General features: G+C 49.8%; 1 protein-coding gene across 5 annotated transcripts in view; it reads left to right on the top strand.

Moving 5' to 3' along the window:
* The window catches only part of Slc37a1 (solute carrier family 37 member 1), a 75,262-nt gene that overhangs the window by 9,259 nt on the left and 47,323 nt on the right, over positions 1–18,680 (top strand). For 2 of the 5 annotated variants that reach the window (XR_013105352.1, XM_034524734.2), the window contains exons 1-2: positions 7,617–8,684; positions 12,438–12,654. Coding sequence is in view for 4 of the 5 variants with exons in the window: in XM_034524734.2 (XP_034380625.1) it covers positions 12,599–12,654 (56 nt within the window). In the remaining variant the exon portion in view is untranslated. Of the gene's footprint in view, positions 1–7,549; positions 7,571–7,616; positions 8,685–8,824; positions 8,847–12,437; positions 12,655–18,680 lie in introns of those variants that run through there. The other 3 variants (XM_076916773.1, XM_076916772.1, XM_034524736.2) reach the window with 3 other exon arrangements.

Here is an 18,680-nt window from a genome sequence, read left to right as displayed (position 1 = left end):
ACAGCTTTATTATTTTAGAACTTGCCGGCTAGGCACAACTGCTGGATGCAGAATCTCCTGCCTGGAAAGCCACGCCCTTGTCAATTATTATACTGGTGTTTCCTCCTGCCCTAATCTTAGTGGCCTGTCTCAGCCAGCCCCTGCCAATCTCCTCAACCCCCACTCATAGCAGAAGTTGCAGGCCCTAGCTGCCCAAGACCTTACATGACTGCTACTTTCTTCTCCAAAGTATGGCAGAAAAGTCCCTCTCCTTCCTTGGTTTTGCCTTTTCCTCTTGGGACCCAGAAGTCCCACCCGTACCTTCCACCCAGCAACTGGCTCCCAGCCTTCTTTATTGACCAATCAAGAACCAGTTAGGGAACTAGACCTTAGTATCAACACCTCCCCTTACACATATGCTCCAGGATTTAAGTTGTTGTGTTTGTGTAGTATTTGATATAGACAAAGGAAGAGACGTTCACTGGTCACAGGACAGGGAGAAGTCAAGTGTGTATTGCCCAGGAAGTCTCCTCCCTGTTAGTTGTCTTTCAACATGTCTTTCACACAGGTTGCTGGGGGAGGGGTCATCAATACCCTTATAGCTGTGAACCCTATGGTCTATGGTAATGACCAGTATGACAAGATATGCCCATGAATGCCTCGTGGCATGGCTGGTATGGGGTAACCAACCAATTTCTGATTAGAGTGAAAGCCCACTCTTCCACTTCCCAGGAGAAAATGAATGCCTGCTACTAGAAATCTGGCTGAGAATCCATGGTTAATGCCAACTGATGGGGTACATGCCTTTAATCCCAGCACCCAGGAGGCAGAGGTAGGCAGGTCTCTGAGTTCGAGGCCAGCTTAGTCTACAGAGCAAGTGAGTTCCAGGACACCCAGGGCTACACAGAGAAACCCTGTATTGAGAGAGAGAGAGAGAGAGAGAGAGAGAGAGAGAGAGAGAGAGAGAGAGAAAGAGAGAGAGAGGAAGAAGAAGAAGAAGAAGAAGAAGAAGAAGAAGAAGAAGAAGAAGAAGAAGAAGAAGAAGAAGAAGAAGAGATGAAAAATTATTTAAAATTAATTAATTAAAATAAAACAGAAAAAGCGGGGTGGTGGTGGGGCACGCCTTTAATCCCAGCACTTGGGAGGCGAGAGCTCACATGATTCTGCTAAATGGAAATTCAATTTAAACTGAGGGGAAGAGGTGCTCGTGCATGGCAATGATGTGGTGAAGCAAGGCAGGGCACTTGCACACCCACTGTCCCAGGAGATGAACTAGTGTGTGCGTCCGTGTGAGTGTCTGAAGGCTGGAGGCTTGTCCTCATGCCAAGTTCACGCTGTAGAATCCTGACTTGCAGAACTGAGCGTTGTCGAGGAGCCAGTGGTGTGGGGTGTTTATGGCTTGCTTGCTTGTCTAATTATTTGAAGAAACATCTGACCCCAAGCTATCTTAGGGAAGAAGGGATTTTTGGCTTATGATTTAGGAAAGGAGGCGTCCATCATAGAAGAAATGCCAGGCAGGGGGCAACATGAGGTGCTTGCTGTGTTCTGCCGTGAAGCACTCAGTTGGCTCTTCCGTTTATCCCCTTTTGTTCAGTCTGAGACCCCAGTCCGTGGGCTGATGCTACCCACAATCAGGCTGGGGCTTCTCTCCTTAATCCTGTCTGGAAACATCCTCACAGCCTAGTGGCATGCCTTCTAGATGGTTCAAAACCCAGTCAAGCTGATGAAGGGCAACTATCACGGGTTATAAATACGGCCGGCCGCGACCTTAGCTTCCGGGATGGCAAATCCCCACTCCTACAGAGGAATGTGACTCACTGTTTTGGGACTTCTGAGAGGCCATTTTTCTTCTTTGCTGGTCTAATAGGTTAGAAGGCATCTCGTCGCGAGTGCAGTTTATATCTTACTTTTTCTATTGCCGTAACAGAACAAAAGGAAATCAAAACAAAACAAAAGACACGACCAAGCATTTAAGGGGGGGGGGAGGGGCTAACGGTTCCAGAGAGTTGGGAATCTATGACCACCTGGCAGGGAGCACAGCAGAAGGCGGGGAGCATAGCAGCAGGCAGGGAGAACAGCAGCAGGCAGGGAGCACAGCTGCAGGCGGGGAGCACAGCAGAAGGCAGGGAGCATGAGCATAAGGTAAACAGAGCTAACTGGGACTGGTGTGGGTTAAAAATGGCCCCTGGTGTGACTCATTCAGTAAGTGCTGGTGTGGGCACAGCAGTGACTTTGAGCATGCATGCAGGAAGTGAACGTGGGTGCTGGGCTCCTTGGCCTGATCCCGTGTAGCTAGACCTCAATGGAAAGTAGCCATGTGCAGTTTGGGTTGTTTTGTTTGTTTGTTTGTTTGGTTGGTTTGGTTTGAGAGAGGGTCCCACATTTAAGCCCAGGATGACTCCAAATGCCTCAGTTTTCCTGAGCACTGGGATTATAGATGTAAACCCTGGACAGAAGTTCAATCACTTGTCTTAGAAAGCTGTGATTGATACATGGTAACCGTGTGAAGAACCAAACTTAAACAGGACTTGTTGAAGGTGGGGGGGGGGTCTCAAAGTCTATTTTGTGGACAATTTAACAAAATAAACTGACTAAAGAGACTTTGGAGCACCCCTCTATCCCCACCCCCACCATCCCAGTTAGTCATGTGTCCCGGGTTCATCTAGGATGCTTGTTTCCCAGTCATTAGGATGGCCATAGGCATTTAAAGCTGATTTACTGTTTCCATAGAAACCTAAGTGTTCCCTCAATGGTGAGGGTTTCTTAAGCTTCTAGACTGTGCCAATCACAGTGCTAGATGAGGATCCACAGAGGAATGGAACAAGTAAAACTTGGGGTTACCAAACACCTCCCGCACCTCTACCCCCCACCTCTACCCCCACCTCCACTCCACTCCCACCCCCCCACCTCTCACCGCCTTTATTCCCTTCCTACCTCCTCCCACCTCTACCCCTTCCCCCTCCCTACTTCTCACCCCCTCCCCCACCACACACACACATACACACACACACACACACACACACACACACACACACATCATTAGTCCATCCTCACATCAATCCCAGGATCACAACCGGGAGTTCATCAGAGTCAAGGGGCCTTCACAGGGTCCCTGGAAGTTTGGAGTTAAGGTTTGAGTTGGAGCTGCATTCAGATCCCAAATCATATGTCTCCTCTTGCTTGGCCACCACCCACTGAAATCATAAAGCAACGTTCACAATAAAAGTGGCTTTGAATGACAGTAAAAGACTGAATTTGTTAGAGAGTTATACAAGTCTGGCTTTAGAAAGGGTGTATAGAAAGGGTTAAAAGGGAAGGCTCTGGAGGGTGGAAGTTGAAGCAATAAGCAAAGTGGGAAGGAGTGTGTGTCCAGAGAAGCCCAGGGCCCAAACCTTCCCATGACCACAGGCAGGATGCACAAAAGGATGAGCCGGCTTGTGAAGCCCGCGATCGACATGTGTTGCGGCCCTAGCTGCCCCACGTTTGGGGGCCCAAGTGTCTCGGACCGTTCTGTCAATGTTGGGACCCGCACTGCCAAAAGCCTTGGGGACTAACTTGTTAGCCTGCACTGCCCCAAGCAGCTCCGGTCCTCAGGTCGGGGTTCAGCAAGAGAGAGAGTGAGGACAGATGCGAAGAATGGAGACCAGACAGAGTGTAATTCAATCCCGTTTATTCTTCAGTTTCTCTTCCTAGTCCAAGTCCTAAGTCTTGAGTTCCTAGTTCCTAGTGCCTCCAAGTTCCAAGTTCTTTCTCCAAGTGCTAAGTGTCTAATACCTAATGCCTAATTCCAAGTGTCTTCTTCCTCAATGCCTAATTCTTACTCCAAGTTGTACTCCAAGTTGTACTCTCCTAACGCCTAATTCCTACTCCAAGTTGTATTCATAGTTGTACTCTTCCCAGTGCCTAATAATCTGTTCCTAGTGTCTCTCTGAAGTGTCTGATTCTCTGATACTCCAAATTGTTCTGAACTCTCCTGTCTGCCTCTCGCCTTTTATATGTCTCACTTCTAAGCCACGCCTCTAAGTCACACCTTTAAGTCATGCCCTTAGGTCTTGTCTCTAAATCTGATCTCTAAGTCACGCCCTTAAGTCACACACCTTTAAGTCTCACACACCCAAGGGAAAATCCTGGGTATCTAAAGCAAGATGTTATCAGAGTGTGCTCAGCTGTTGTAGGCTATTGTAATCAAGTCTCTTGTCAGGGTATATGGCTCAAGATGGCTGCAAGGATGATAGCTGCCTTCTGTCGGCTCCCCACAGACACACACTGTTGAGCAGGGTAGCTTCAGGAGGTGCCACACAGGGCTTCTTCTGACACCAACTTTCCCCAGGCTAGGAAATGGGAAATCCTGGTGACACCACTTGGGTTTGAGGAAGAAGCTTTGAGCTTGTTCTTTCCCCCCAGGCATTAGCATATTGTGTGCAGTAAAGCGAACTCTCTTTTCATAAATCACCACACACATAGGCCCGCCGGGAACTTTAAAAGCACAGCCTCTTGATTTGAGCTACATGGTTTGCCACAGCACAGTGGAAGGTTATTGATCCTTTTGGGGACACCTTGTAAAAATTGTCCAATTTGTTTGTCACATTTATCTCCACCAGTTGCTTTGACAGGAATGGCTCCACAGGGGTCAGGGGGTGGGTTTTTTGTTGTTGTTTTTTTTCTGTTTCCATGCATCTGGCCTTGTGCTAACTATAAGCCTAAAATGCAGGGAACCCCACAGCAGGCAGACAGATACAGCAACAGGCTAGCCCTGGAGGAGGGTTCAGCTTCAGAGCTGTACCAGCCCCCACATTCGATTCCAGGTTTTATACAATCCCTGCTCCAGATAGGACCCATTTTAGATCCTGTGTGACCACTTTCCATATCCTACAGATGGAGGGGGGAATTAATAAAGTTATTCTACTGGAAGACATTGCCAAGGGGTCTTAGGAACAAGAATATTTGCCCAATCTGTCTTCTACAGGTCACTTCAGGAAGCCACTTGTGAATGTGTGGTCCAAGCCAGGCTTGGTGGTGCACGCCTTTAATCCCAGAATCTCTGTGAGTTTGTGGCAGGCCTGGTGATGTGTTTATAAAAAGATAAAGAGATATAGAATATGTTCTATGGCAGTGTGGTGAGGTATGGGGGAAGGGGATGTCTCAGTGGGCCCATGCCAAGGCATCCCTTCCCCCCCGAGGGACCAGCCACACGATAGTATAGTATAGAATAGAGTTTATTCAGGGAATGGGGAGGGAAATTAAGAGGGTAGTAGAGGCAGAGAAAGGCAGAGAGAGGGAGAGAGAGTAGAAAAGTAGAGAAGAATAGAGGCCGGCCATGAGCACATGGTGGGGAAGGAGGGCAAGAGAGAGAGAGAAGCAAGAGGCAAGAGAGCAGGAGATCAAGAGAGGAGAGGGCAAGCAGCCCCTTTTATAGTGGAGCAGGCCTACCTGGCTGTTGCCAGGTAACTGTGGGGAGGAGAATACCTGGCTGTTGCTAGGTAACTGTGGGGGTGGAGTTTAGACAGAATACTAACACCTGGTCTACAAAGAGAGTTCTAAGGCAGCTAGGGCTATACAGAAAAACCCTACCTCAGGATAAAAAACAGACCAAGACACTGCCAAAGCTCCTCTCTAATTTAAATATTAGTGCCTACAGTTCCATTGCTAAATAGTCACTGCCTAGGGCTAACACAAACCCCTTTATTGTCTTCTCTTTCTCTGTCTTTTCAGTATTTTTTTTTTTTTTAAAGATTTGATTTATAAATGACTCTTAGGGCTGGGGTGTAGCTCAGTAGTAGAGCATGCACCTACCGTGTGAAAGCCTCTGGATATTCGCAGGGGGAGAGAGAGTAGGGGAAGCCAGTCATGGATCTCAGTACTCAGGAGGCTGGGGCAAGAGGGCCATGGACCACAAATCATGGTGGGGACACCCGATGTTTTCCCATAGCCTCTGAAGTATAAAACCTGCCAGCCTTGTGGCTGCAATCGCAAACTTCACATTTCAAAATGTATTGAAGTTTTGCACCCACGCATCCTACCTCAACACATTTGAATGTTTCTTATAATCGTGTAAACATTAACTTATATATTCAAACATTATATAATGAAACATTAACTAAGATTCTAAAGTTGACATTTTTAGCAAATACTCTACGTAAGTCACCAGACTCCCTCTGGCTGACTCCAGGATCTGTGCAAAACTTGTCATTTTGTTTTTTCTTTATTTATTTGTGAAAGAAAAAAAAAATCCATAACTGTCTCTGTCTTAGAGAGGTTTTCTAATCTAGGACTCCCTCCTGCGCCCCCTAGGGGCCGGGAGGTAGACTAGCATTACTAGGACAAGAGCATTTTAAACAGACTCTAGCGACGTATTTTCAACAATACTCGAAAGTCTGAGCTCATTCAAAAACTACAGACTCAGGAAAGACAAATCCCAACACACTAATGTGAAAAGTCCCATTCTTGGGAACTGAAAAACTACCCGGAAGTTTTTGTGAGGCTCTTTGGCTGAGCAAATGGCCTCAGGGCCCTGTCTCAGCTTCCTTCAGAGTTTGTGTTCTTTGTTGTGTGGAAAGGCTTTCTAAAAGTGGTCCATCAAGTTGAGGAGCTCAAATTTTGCTTTGGGAGGACAGTTTGGGGCAGTTCCAAAAAAAAAAAAAAAAAAAAAAAAAAAAAAAAAAAAACAAACAAAAAAAAAAACGGAACACTGGCAGAAAGAAGAAGGGCAACGGACTCTTGAGCAAGCTTGAAGATGACAGGCCTGAGAAATAGTGACGTAGGGGAGGCGCCTAGAGAAGATGTCCACTTGAGTTGCTATGCTGCTTACAAGGAATGGAGAGTTAGGGAGGCGGAAAAAAATGAGGAGAGAGACATCTAGCCAAAGGAACAGGGTAGACCTACCAGAGTTCCCGGGCCACTTCCCATGTAAGACATGGGTGCAGGTGGCTCAAACAGGAAGTCAACTTTGCTTCCAGGGTACAGAACACTTCTCAAAACCTGTAAGTAGAGTATGGCTTGACCTCTCCGGGTTCAGCAAATTGAGTGCGCGCTTGTGGCGGCGGTGGGGGATGGGGAGGAGAGTGAAGCTGTGGGCCGCCAGTACACCAACCAGTCTGAAGAGGGCGCTAGTTACCTCCCCCCAATACTCCCTCCCCTCACCCCGGCTCTGTCTAAGGACTTTTAAAGCAGGGATTCCGGTTGGTTTTGGTTTAAGCACGGTTTTACCCAGTGGGGGTTCCTAGAAAGCTGGTTCCCTGCCTGGTTTTGCTGTTCCAGGCAGGTGCTGATCTGCGAGCTGGGCGGCAGGACTGGCCTTGGATGCCAGGCCAGGGCGACAGGTGGAGGTGTGAGGCAGGTGCCCTTTAGAAAAGTAATCAGGCCCTCCCTGGACTTTCCAGGGTCAATTCTTGGCAGGAGGTGTGGGGTTTTAAAGATAATTATCCGGAACTGACAAGGAAGCTGTGTGCCAGGGCACCTCCCCGTGACCTGAGTGGCTGGCCTTCAAGACCTAACCATGCAAACCGTTTATCACACTGCACAGGTGCGGTACCAGGCGTGTGCCCGTTCCATTTGTAGCACGCCAGTGCTCTTGACTCTGACACTTGACGTGGTAAGCCAAGAGAGGTAGTCCTCAGTCTAGGACTCCGAGGGAGCAAATCTTTACCCCGGAACTTGACCATTTCGCTGGCATTAGTAAGGTCCGCCTTGGGGACAAAAGCCTGGTAGTGCTGAGGTCCCCCTAGGAGCCGGCGTTTGGCTGCTGGGCACCGTGCCAGTAAGAGCCCAGCGTCCTGCGGGGCCTAGGAGGGCATGACAGGCAGGTGTGGGGACACAGGAACAGCTGGAGGATGCCCCAGTGCATCCCCCGTGCAGTGTGCGATCTGAGCATCCCCTGGGCGCGCGCGGGGCCGGGGTCAGGGGGCGCGCGGGAGAGGGAGGAGCCGCTCTGGGCCGGCGTTCGCAAGGCCGGGAAAGTGAAAGGGCGGCCGCTCCAGGAAGTCGACGGCAGGAAGCGCGCGACGCTGGCTGCGGAGCGCAGGTAGGCGCGGGGACAACGGAGGACCCTCCCCAGCGGCGCGCACCTGCCAGCCGCCACGCACCTGCCGCGGGCCCGCGCCCTGCGCCCCCGCTTCGGCCTCTCCGCCGTTTGTCTCCCTCTACTGTGTGGCTGAAGAGCCGGGGACTAACCAAGCTCTTTTCCTAGAGTGGGACGTCTTTGAAGTAAAGGCTCCTAGAGTGGCCTTGAGCGACAGTGCGGGGGCGATCCCGTGCTGGCGACGATGAGTTCCCGGGGAAAGTGGAAGCAGAAGGTGCCCCGAGACCCGGGGGCTGGGGTCGCCTAGCTGTGATGCCAGGTCCCCTCCGGGCCCCAGGCCGCGAGTGACAGCTGTGGGAAGACGCCTGCCGGAGACCCAGCGCTTTGTCTGCAGCCGCGCGTTGGGGACGTGGGCGTGCCTGTAGTCTTCACCACCAGGCCAAGCGGCTGTACGACCTGGGAGGAGCCGGCTCGCAAAGCCCTTGGGAAAGCTCTCAGCCAGCACCCTGGGATCTCGGGTTGTTTGTTTGCTAAAGAACTGCTTCCCGGAGCCCGGGCTCTGTGGCCAACGCAGTGACAGCCACCGTCTGGCCGTAATAAAGGGTTTAAACCATCGGAAAAGTCCCCCAGCTGTGCGCACTACTCTTCCAGCACGTTGGGTCCACCCAAAGATCTTGGTGAACCGCAGGTAAAGATTTGCATTTGAACGGAAGACCCTCCCTTTGCTCTAGGTTTAAATTCCTAAGGTTCCTTTTCCTGGTCTTCAGAGCTCTCTGCACCTGCCTGGTGGCTGCCTGCCTCCCTGGCCACCTGCTCCCGGAACTTAAATTGTGTGAGGTTGGGCGAATTGGTAAATATGTTGTTCGGTTTTACACAGAATTTCCTCTTGGGGTGGGGGGTCGCGTTTGCACCCTGTGATCTTGGGAGTATTTTTACAGGTCTGGTTCCATGGAGAACACCCCGGATGCGTTGTTTGTTGTGAGTGGCTGGTGGCTAAGAGCGATGGATAAAATTCTGACTCCTTGTTTTTAAGTCCGGGCGGGACAAGTGAAAATAACTGTTTCTGTTTATCTCCCATGGGAAGTGGAGCCTTTTTAAAAACTTAGAAAGTGCTTGATTGGAGGAGTTAGAGCTTGTCTTGGTTTAAAACGAAACTCTTGAAGCTTTTGGAGAGAGTTTGGTTCTCCGGTTTGCCCTTTTAAAATGTGCCATAATTTTGACACGTTGCCTTAGGCTGCTGAGACTTTGCCTGTGTTCTAAAGCCTGGGAAACCCCCTTGGGGCATTAGTCTTGCTTTTGCTAACTTCCACCCACTCCCGAGTCTCCTTGAAGGGTTGATAGGTTCTGAGTAGCTCAGAGCTGAGCTGAGAGGATCGTGGGTGTGTCTGTCCCTCAGCTCTTGGCCAAGCTCTCTGTGTGCTCCTGAGGGGAATGCTGCCTCACCACTGAAAGGCTCCTAATTGCTCTCCTCTCTCTGTCCAATGATTACACTGCCTTCTTATCCTTTTCTCTAATGGGCTGAAGTTCGCTGGGAGCTTCTAAGAGGTGACATTTAAAAACTACTTTAACTACTTTTCTGTGCTTGGGCTATATGCCAAAGCCTGTCAGGCAGGCTATGTGCTCCCCTTCTGTTCAGGGATAGGCAGGAGGAAGTGAGTGTACTTGTGCCTGAGAAGGTGCTCCTCCTCCCCTCCAGGAATTGGCCTGGGTGTGAAGCCCACCTAGCTGGGCTAGACTCATCTCCCTCTTAGAGGGGCAGTTCTCAACCTTCCTAATGCTGTGACCCTCAGGCTGTGGTGACCCCCAACCGTAAGATTATTTCCTTGCTACTTCATAACTGTAATTTTCTTTTCTTTTTCTTTCTTTCTTTCTTTTCTTTTTTTTTTTTTTTTTTTTTTTTGGTTTTTCGAGACAGGGTTTCTCTGTGTAGTCCTGGCTGTCCTGGAACTCACTCTGTAGACCAGGCTGGCCTCGAACTCAGAAATCCGCCTGCCTCTGGCTCCCAAGTGCTGGGATTAAAGGCGTGTGCCACCACCGCCCAGCATAACTGTAATTTTCCTCCTGATATGCATGGTAATATACATATCTGATATGCAGGATATCTGATATGAACTCCTGTTGAGACTGAGACCCACAGGCTGAGAACCACTGTCTTAGAGGGAAAGCTGTACCTTGGGCCACAGGAGGCTGTGGTGTCAGTAGCCTTCATGACCTGGAATTTTAAGGGAACAGGTTTTAAAGATGCTGTCCCGGCCAGCATGAAAAGGACTTTGTTAAGAAGAGTTTTCAATACACCTGCGGCCACGGATTAATTGGGTTCACCTGAAAGGGGGGCTGAGCATGAAAGGGGGACGGAGGACAAAAAAAGATGGAGCCAAGTATTGTGTTCAAGGCTCGAAGTTTAATGTTCAGCTCTCAGTTTAAAGGGGGAGCCCCACCCAAACCCTTCTTGCTTCAGCTAGAGATGGGTGAGGGAACCCATCCTTTGTCACAGCTGGAGATGTCTCAAGGCAAGCTCAGTGGGCAGTTTATTCTTCTAAGTTCCTATAGCAAGCTGTGCGTGCTGCCTAGGTGGGTAACTCCACCTGGGTCCTATTGTTTGGTCTACTGTGGTAAACAAGGCACCCCAAATGTAGAGTTGACATCTGTCCATCCTCTGGTGCCCTTCCTTCGAGAATGGACACCCAACCCCCATCCGACTACATCATCATCTCAGTGAAATGGCTAGCATTATTTATAGAAGCCAGGAGCTTTTTTTTTTCCCCCTGCTAACTCTTTAGGGCCTTCTGGCACTTTGTTGTTTGGCTGTTTGCCTGGCATTATGACAGATTGATTTCCCTGGTCACAGGGGTGAATTTTTAGTGTTTTAGTGGAAGGGGAAAAAATGGACCCTGGCTTTCTATTTTTAAGCCTTGTACAATTGGAAATAAATCCTTTGGCCAAAGCCATCAAACCACAACATTTATTTCACGGGTGCACTCCGAAGCACACGTAGGGACCAAGCCCAACAAACTCATCTCGAGCAAACCCTCCTTGAAAAGATATCATTTAAATATGGAGGTTTGAGTCAAAGTCCCGCAACTTCTGTTTGAGTCTGGAGGCAGGATCTTACGCCATAGCTCTCTGGCTGGCCTGGTGCTCACTAGGTAACTGCCTGGCCTCCACCTCAAAATGGACTCTATCTCAGTCTCCTGAGTGCTGAGATCACAGGCTTAAGCCATTGGGTTGACTTTGACTGAGTTCTTTGCTTCTGTTCTGAGCTAGGATATGGGACAGGGAGACTTGCCCTCCCTGGAGCTCACCTGCAGAACCACCCTCACTGGCATTGATGGGCTGTCTTCTATGCCAATGGCCTTTCTGAGATCATGTCTGGGTGTAACATTGTTGGTGCCATTAAGCCATCATCTTTTACCTGGAGAAGTTAAGGGAGCGAATGAGCTAGTGATCCATCACTGCTGGTCTGGTTAGGGTCAGGAATGAGTGACCCCCAGGGAACCCTGGGAAAGGTGGAGCTCACCTAGCTGGGGTGGAAGAGGCCTCACACCTCTATGATGGTCCTGGGGCTGGTCTCTTGGAGGTTAATGGTTGTGTATATGTGGCCTGCTGGGTTTGGGACCCAGAGTCTCCGCCCTGCTGGTCCACTACAAGCTACAACCCCATACCCATGATACGTGTCTGTCAAAAGCTCAGTGGAAGGTAGGAGATAGGTGAGGAAGCAGATTCCACTTTGGAAAACTACAGCGCTTTAGGATATACGTTCTGAGGCTGGCTTGGGACTCAGGATAAGAGATGTGCCTTCCAGAAGGCTGGACCCCTTATCAGTGGGCAGGCTTTTTCCTGCTCCTTCAGTATTAACCCTCTTCAGCCCAGATCTCAGAACAGGCTCATTTTCCCAAGCTAATTACATACTCCCAGGAAAGGGAACCACAGGGGCAGATGGGAAGGTCATCCCCTCCCAACCCCCCACCCCCATGTTAGACATGTCTGACTCAATTGCAGACCCACAACCTAAGCAATTAATGATTGATCCCTTCTGCCGCCATCCTGCCAAGGCCCACAGTCCTCAATGGCTGAGGGTCACAGAAAGCCTGCTGGGTAATAATGAAGTGAATAATCCCAGTGCTCTGTCCCGTGCTCTGATGGATGTCCACATGACTGAACATAGACATATGTTTTGGGGCCACACTCATCTTTGGAAGCCCTAAAGGCAGAGAGATGAATGCCCACTTCCCTGCAGGAATCATTAGAGCATCATGTGACCTCCAATATGAGCAAACTTTCCCAAGGCACCCGGGGTGGGAGCTTCCTCTGGTATCAGCAGTGTGGCCTTGGTCAGGCATGGGTATCATCTCCCCATCTGCAGAATGACCAGTGCCTGGCAGTGTCTCCAAGGCACTCTTGTCAGGACCACAGATTCTTAATGCCTCTCTTTCTCCTATAGAGCTCAGTCCCCCGATGGAAGGAAGAAGGGACAGGACCCAGTAGGACCCATTTGAGGTTGCTTCCCGGACTGTGTGAACTGCAGGGCTGTCAGAACCACCTTAACCCGTTTCTGAAGTGTCTGATTTCCGGACTAGAGCACCGAGGTTGGGGGCGACATAAATGGCTCCGCTTCCCGTGGGCATCCGCTTCATCAACTCCTTCTCCAGGGATCAGTGGTAAGCTCTGGTGATGGTCCATCCTCTGGAGTGCTGATGTGTGTGTGTTGGGGATAAAGCAACAGTAGGCATTGGGAGGCTTCTTCACCCATGTTTCGCTATGGGCCATGGGTGTCTGTCTTTCCCATAGCTAGTGAGTGGTGGCTGCTGTGACCTGGAGCCCTCAGGAGTCCTGTGTTTTGGTGGTGACATCACAGACAGCATTTGGACTTCTGGGTGACTTTTTGAATAACCACCATTCTTGCAGGGAGAGTAACAGGCACTAGAACACAATGGCTCAGGCTACTTAGAGAAGGTAGGGTTTGTTTTGGCTTACAAACAAGAGAGAGTTAGAGACCATCAAGGCCAGGGGTGTGGGGTGTGGGGTGGGGAGGGGACAGGAGCAAGTGACAGGTTTGGCAGCTGGATCAGGAAGCTGAGAGCTCATGTCCACAAGAGCAAACTGGTAATGGGGGTGGGGGCAGGCATAGGAGTGGAGGGGTGTCTAAACCCAAAGCCGGACCCCAGTAGCATACTTCCTCCAGCAAACCTGTGCCCCACCCCCACCCCCAAACCTCCTCAAATACCACCACCAACAGGGGACCAAGTGTTCAGATGCCAGAGCCTTGTAAGGGACATTTTTCATTTAAACCACCACAACGAGCTATGAGCAGAACTCTGAAATGCTGTTCATGAAGTAAGCTTGGTACCTCTGGTTCCAGATGAGTGGCCTGGCTGGCTGGGACAAGCAGAGATGAAATTGACCGAGCAGAAACGCCACACCACATGAGAGGCTGTCTCTCCTGGCTGCTCGGTGATTCCGCCTCCTTGGAAAAAAACATACCCTTTCTCTTCACGCTTTATTCTTGTTTGTGGTGCTGGGTTTGAACCCAGGGCCTCATGCATGCTAGACAAGCACTCTGGTGCTGAGCTGAGGCCTCGGCCCTTCTCCCTGCCATTGAATGTTGAGTGTTTTGGGCACCAACAAGTTAAACTGATGAGACAGGTGGACGAGGAAAAGAAAAAGATTTTTATTACACATTCATGGAAGTTCACAGAGAAATGTGTGTCCCAGGAGACATTTAGAACCGGGGGTTTATTATCATCTTTAATAGGAGATGTGGCAAAGACCACTTAGCAGGAAAACAGATGGATTTTGGGGAAGAAGGGAAAAAAAGTCCTTAAGGGCATAGGTAGCAGGAACTGGTAAAGCCTATTACTGCTGGTGGAGACGTCTCCTAGCCTTTCCGGTTGCTTCTGGGAGACAGAAGGTTTTGTTTGTGTTTGTTTGTTTGTTTTTGAAATGTTTGGAAGCTTTGCTTTGTGGCTCCTAAGAGACTTCAGGAGCTTAGCAGCCCTTGGGCCAGCATGCTAGTCTACTGTACAGGCTCATTCTAATCCACTCAACGCTTAGCACACGTGCCCTTCCATGCCTGCTGAGACTCTGGCCACACCCCTTTCAACACTTCTATTGGGAGACTTTTATTTAGCTTGTTTTGTAAATCTCTGCCTCCTGCTCCTCGGAGGTGTGTATGACAGGCACGGTGCGGTTTTAATTTTAAAATATTTCTATGTAGATTTTGTCTTTTGCTGGGCACACAGCAGCTCAGTGGTAGAGTGCGTGCAAACATGTGGGTCTGCGCCTCCGAGCAGTGGTCATGTTAAATGCCGCCACATCTAGTGTCCAACAAGATCTCTGACAGTTCCTCTTCCGTCCAAGATGGGACGGAGGGCCAGGCCACAACACCGCGCATCTTGTCATCTTGTGGTTTTGCCTCCTTTCGTCTAGAAATGTCCCTGGGCCCCCGTCTTGAGACCCTGACACTGAAAGGTTCAAACTTGTATTTTGTGGATTGTCTCTCCTTTTGGATATGCAGATGTTTGTTGAGCTGGAAAGTCGGTGTCTTTTTGGCAGGTGGGAGGGGCGGGGCTAAAGATACTGTGGGGAGTGGAGGAGCTAGGCATGTGAGTGTGGACCTGGCTGTCCTGGAACTCACTCTGTAGACCAGGCTGGCCTTGAACTCAGAAATCCGCCTGCCTCTGCCTCCCAAGTGCTGGGATTAAAGGCGTGCGCCACCACTGCAGGAGCCAGAGAGATACACTCATGCCTCAAGGGGTGGGAACCGAAGAAGTTGGGCAGAGACTGCAGAAGATGGGCGGAGACTACAGAAGATGGGCAGAGACTACAGAAGATGGGCAGGAGTGCTTTGTGGTACCAGGAAACAAAGTGAAACCCGGAGGAACCGTTGCTTGCTGACCAGGTCTTGAATTTGAGACTTCAAATAATTGATCCTAGGAGTAGATGGTGGACTACCGTCGACTGAGAACAGCACCTGATGTAGCTCACAAATGACACAATCAATGAACCACTGGAGCAGAGCCATGCTTCCTTCCCTAGGAGGTCAGCCTCCGGGATCCAAGGGCTGGAAGCTGGGACCTAGGACCAGCCCTATTCTGACATAGTATGCCCCTACAAGCTTCGTATTCTCTCCTTAGTGTGGAAAACAGTCCAGTGGCCAAGGTAGGTGGAATCTTAAATGAGTAATATTTATCTCAATGGCACCAGGCTCTCCTGATTAAGACTCTGACAAAGACACAAGACCTCCCTTCTAATATCTGGTTGCATGGCTTCTGAGTTCAGAAACAGTTTGGATTCATTTCTAAACCAGCCATACTGACAAGTTTTTCCTCTAAAAAGCATGTGTTGAATCCCTGCATGACTGGCCAAGTGACACTGAGCCAAGGCTGAATGACGCCACAGTGCCTCTGTAACCTGCCTTTCATTGACCTTTGACCCCACTGGAAAGGGCTTGTGAGCCCTGTCGCCCCCCCCCCCCTTCTCTGAGGATCCTGACACCCAAGAATACTATAAGCTACTTGTTTCTGTCTTTGTAACCAATTACCTGGGGGAAAGCCATTTAAATAGGAAGGCTTATTCTGCATGCTTGAGGGTACAGTCTATCCTGTTAGGGAGTCCCATCATGGTAGGGAAATAGCTAGGGAAGTTGCTGTCAGCTGCCATGACGGGGCATGAGGCTGCTTGCTCTGATCTCAGTAGTACAGGAAGTAGGGCCAGTCTATAAGCCTCATGGCCCACTCCCCAGAGATCTCCTTTTCAGGAGGCAGATGGCAATTGGGACAGCCTGACAAAAGTCATGTCTTAAAATATTTTGGCCGAGCAGTGGTGACACATGCCTTTAATCCCAGCGCTTGGGAGGCAGAGGCAGGTGGATTTCTGAGTTCAAGGCCAGCCTGGTCTACAGAGTGAGCTCCAGGACAGCCAGGGCTACATAGAGAAACCCTGTCTCGAAAAACAAAACAAACAAACAAACAAACAAAAAAATTTTTGAGGGTTATTTGGGGTGCAGCGTATGTGAATTTTGGTTATTGTTGTAACTTTACTGGTTCCCAAGTGGCATACATGAGTGTTCTGCTAGTGTCAAATATAAGAGATACTCCTGAGGAGAGTCTGGGGTACATCCAGGTCCTTAGCTGGCATTCATGGGTTGTGAGATTTATACCCGGAACTGGAGGTTAACCCAAGCTCGGTTCTTGTACTGGCGTGTACCACTTGTTGTATCTGCATAAGCAGGGCACTGGGGAGAAAACTCGAAGCCCATTGGCTTCTCTTCGTTTAGTTCATCTTCTAAGCCCACCTGTAACATCACATAAAACCAAAGACCTGGTCTTCTCCCAGAACAAAACATTACAGTTTGGAAGGCTGAGGGGCCAAGCTCAAAGTCCAGCAGGGTCACAGCCATGTGGTGGTTTGGGATAACATCCTTCTTCCTTCAGATCTTTGAGCTGCAGCATCTCTAGTAACCAGCTGCATCACGCTGGCCTCTGTCTCTGTGGCTATATACCCTCCTTGGTGTCTCTGCATGGATTTTTTTGTTTATTTTTGAGCCAAGGACTTTCTTTCCCTGGCTATCCTGGAACTCACGATTTCGTCCAGGCTAGCCTCAACCTCACAGAGATCCATCTGCCTCTGCCCCTTGATTTCTGGGATTAAAGGCATGTGCCACCATGCCTAGCTAGCATCTTCTTTTCAGAGGAGGACACTAGTCCTTGGGTTTACAGCCATCCTAACCTGACAAGACCTCAGGCTAACTTGTTACATCTTCAGGACCTTATTTCTGAATGAAGTGATGCTGTTCACGGTGGAATGGTCCAGCAGAAGGGATGACATCTAACTCCTGCTTTATGAATGGTGACAAGGACGGCCCTAAAGCTACTGAGTGGAACAAGAGAATTCCAGAAGAATCCTGAGGGACCTCACCAGGATTGTGACTCCATGAAAGCACAGGAGCCTCCTCTCCCAGAGGCCAGGCTGAACAAGATGGCTGCTAGCTGAACACAGCTATTACCTGCAGACCCTCCTGGAAGGTGAAGGACAGCCATTGCCTCTCTCACACACCAGATTCCCCAAGAAGCTGAGGAAAAAGGAAGACAGGCAATTTTGGAAAAGGAGGAAGTAGGCCGGCCCCAGGCCCCAGCTCCTTGAAGATAAGGCTTCCTTTTCTGCCTCAGGGAAATCCTGCCTGCTCTTCCTTGACCTTTGACTCCAACCCACAGGAGGATCCCTGGCTCAGTGAGGCTCTCTCTTCCTGAATGGTTCATTCATGGCTTCACCAGCATGAATCCTGAGGAGCCTCTTTGCCTGCATGCTCCACGCCACCTTCCCAGAGCCACCTGCAGAAGGGCCTGGTAGAAGCTAGAGCTCATCTTCAAGTCTCCTTGACTGAAACCTCCTGAGACTTGAGGAATGTAGTTTGTCTGGGCTGGGCTCTCCTCTGCCCTTATCACTCACTGTAGGGGAGTTTCAATTCCGCCAGTGGAGTAGACAGACTGACAGAGCCTAAATCCATGAGTCATCTCTCCCTGCTAGGTAAAACCTTAGCCATGCAGCCCTGGGCAGAGGCCACTGGAAGATATCCCAGGCTCCTGAGCCAAACTGAGAGAGGCTCTATCTATGCCCAGGCTGAGTATCTGGAGAGGAGCTAGAGTCTGGCTGTGAGCTGGACAGGAGGTTGCTGGAGGTCAGTGGGTGGCGTCTCCCAGCTAGCCTCCGGCTCGGGATGGGCCACAGAGCAGCTTCAGGCAAAGAATGGAAAGTCCCTTCTGTTCTGCTCTAGGGAGGCATTCAGAGACTTAGGACATACATACATACATACATACATACATACATACATACATACATACATAGAGGGAGAGAGAGAGAGAGAGAGAGAGAGAGAGAGAGAGAGAGAAACAGAGAGACAAGCAGAGACAGACAGCATGTTCCTGGCGGGGCAGGCCCAGCTCTGTCTCCTAATTGCTGAGACTAAGTGCTTGCTTTTTTCTGGTCACCTTGTGGGCTTGGACAGAGTGTCCTGGAGGAAAGTTTCTACTCAGGCTTCCCCAGAGAGAAGAGAGCTCGGACAGTTCCTCATTCAGAAGCACATTTATTAATGTGGATATGGCCCCCCCCCACCCCTCCCCACTCCCCACCCCCACGGGACCACCCCCTGCCTTCTCACTTCCAACGTGATCTTTAGTTAAGTCCGGAAATGTTTTGTTTTAGTTTTGGCCTCTAGTTTTTTTTGTTGTTGTTTTTAAACATCTGCTTCTTCATTTTGTTTACATGTGTATGAGTGTGAATGCACACCTACGTTGGTGAGTTGTGCAGGTCAGAGTGTGACTCGCAGCAATGGAGTCTCCCCTTTGACTCTGGGTTCTGGGGCTCAGGCTGAGGATGTCAGACACTTTTAACTCACTGAGCCAACTCTCCCCTGCCCCCCTACCTCTGGCTGGCCTAGGCTTTAGACTGTCCCTTCTCCAGTCCCGAGCATCCTGCAGAGATAGTTGCTTCTTGAAGTTCATGGTTTTAAAAGTCTCATAGTCAGGGGGAGACGTGTCTCTTCAGCATGTCTTCTCTTCATTCTTGCCAAGCTGTCAGGGCTTTATAGCAAATGCAAAAAAAAAAAAGGGGGGGGGGTTCTCTGGATGTGAAGAGTCACTCATGCAAATGAACTGAACGAGCAACAGGGCCTGTAGGAACCCAGTTT

Source organism: Arvicanthis niloticus, chromosome 20 (genome assembly GCF_011762505.2).
Source record: "Arvicanthis niloticus isolate mArvNil1 chromosome 20, mArvNil1.pat.X, whole genome shotgun sequence".
NCBI lineage: Eukaryota > Metazoa > Chordata > Mammalia > Rodentia > Muridae > Arvicanthis > Arvicanthis niloticus.
The sequence above is the reverse complement of the archived record's forward strand: the minus strand, read 5'-3'. Positions and strand labels throughout refer to the sequence as shown.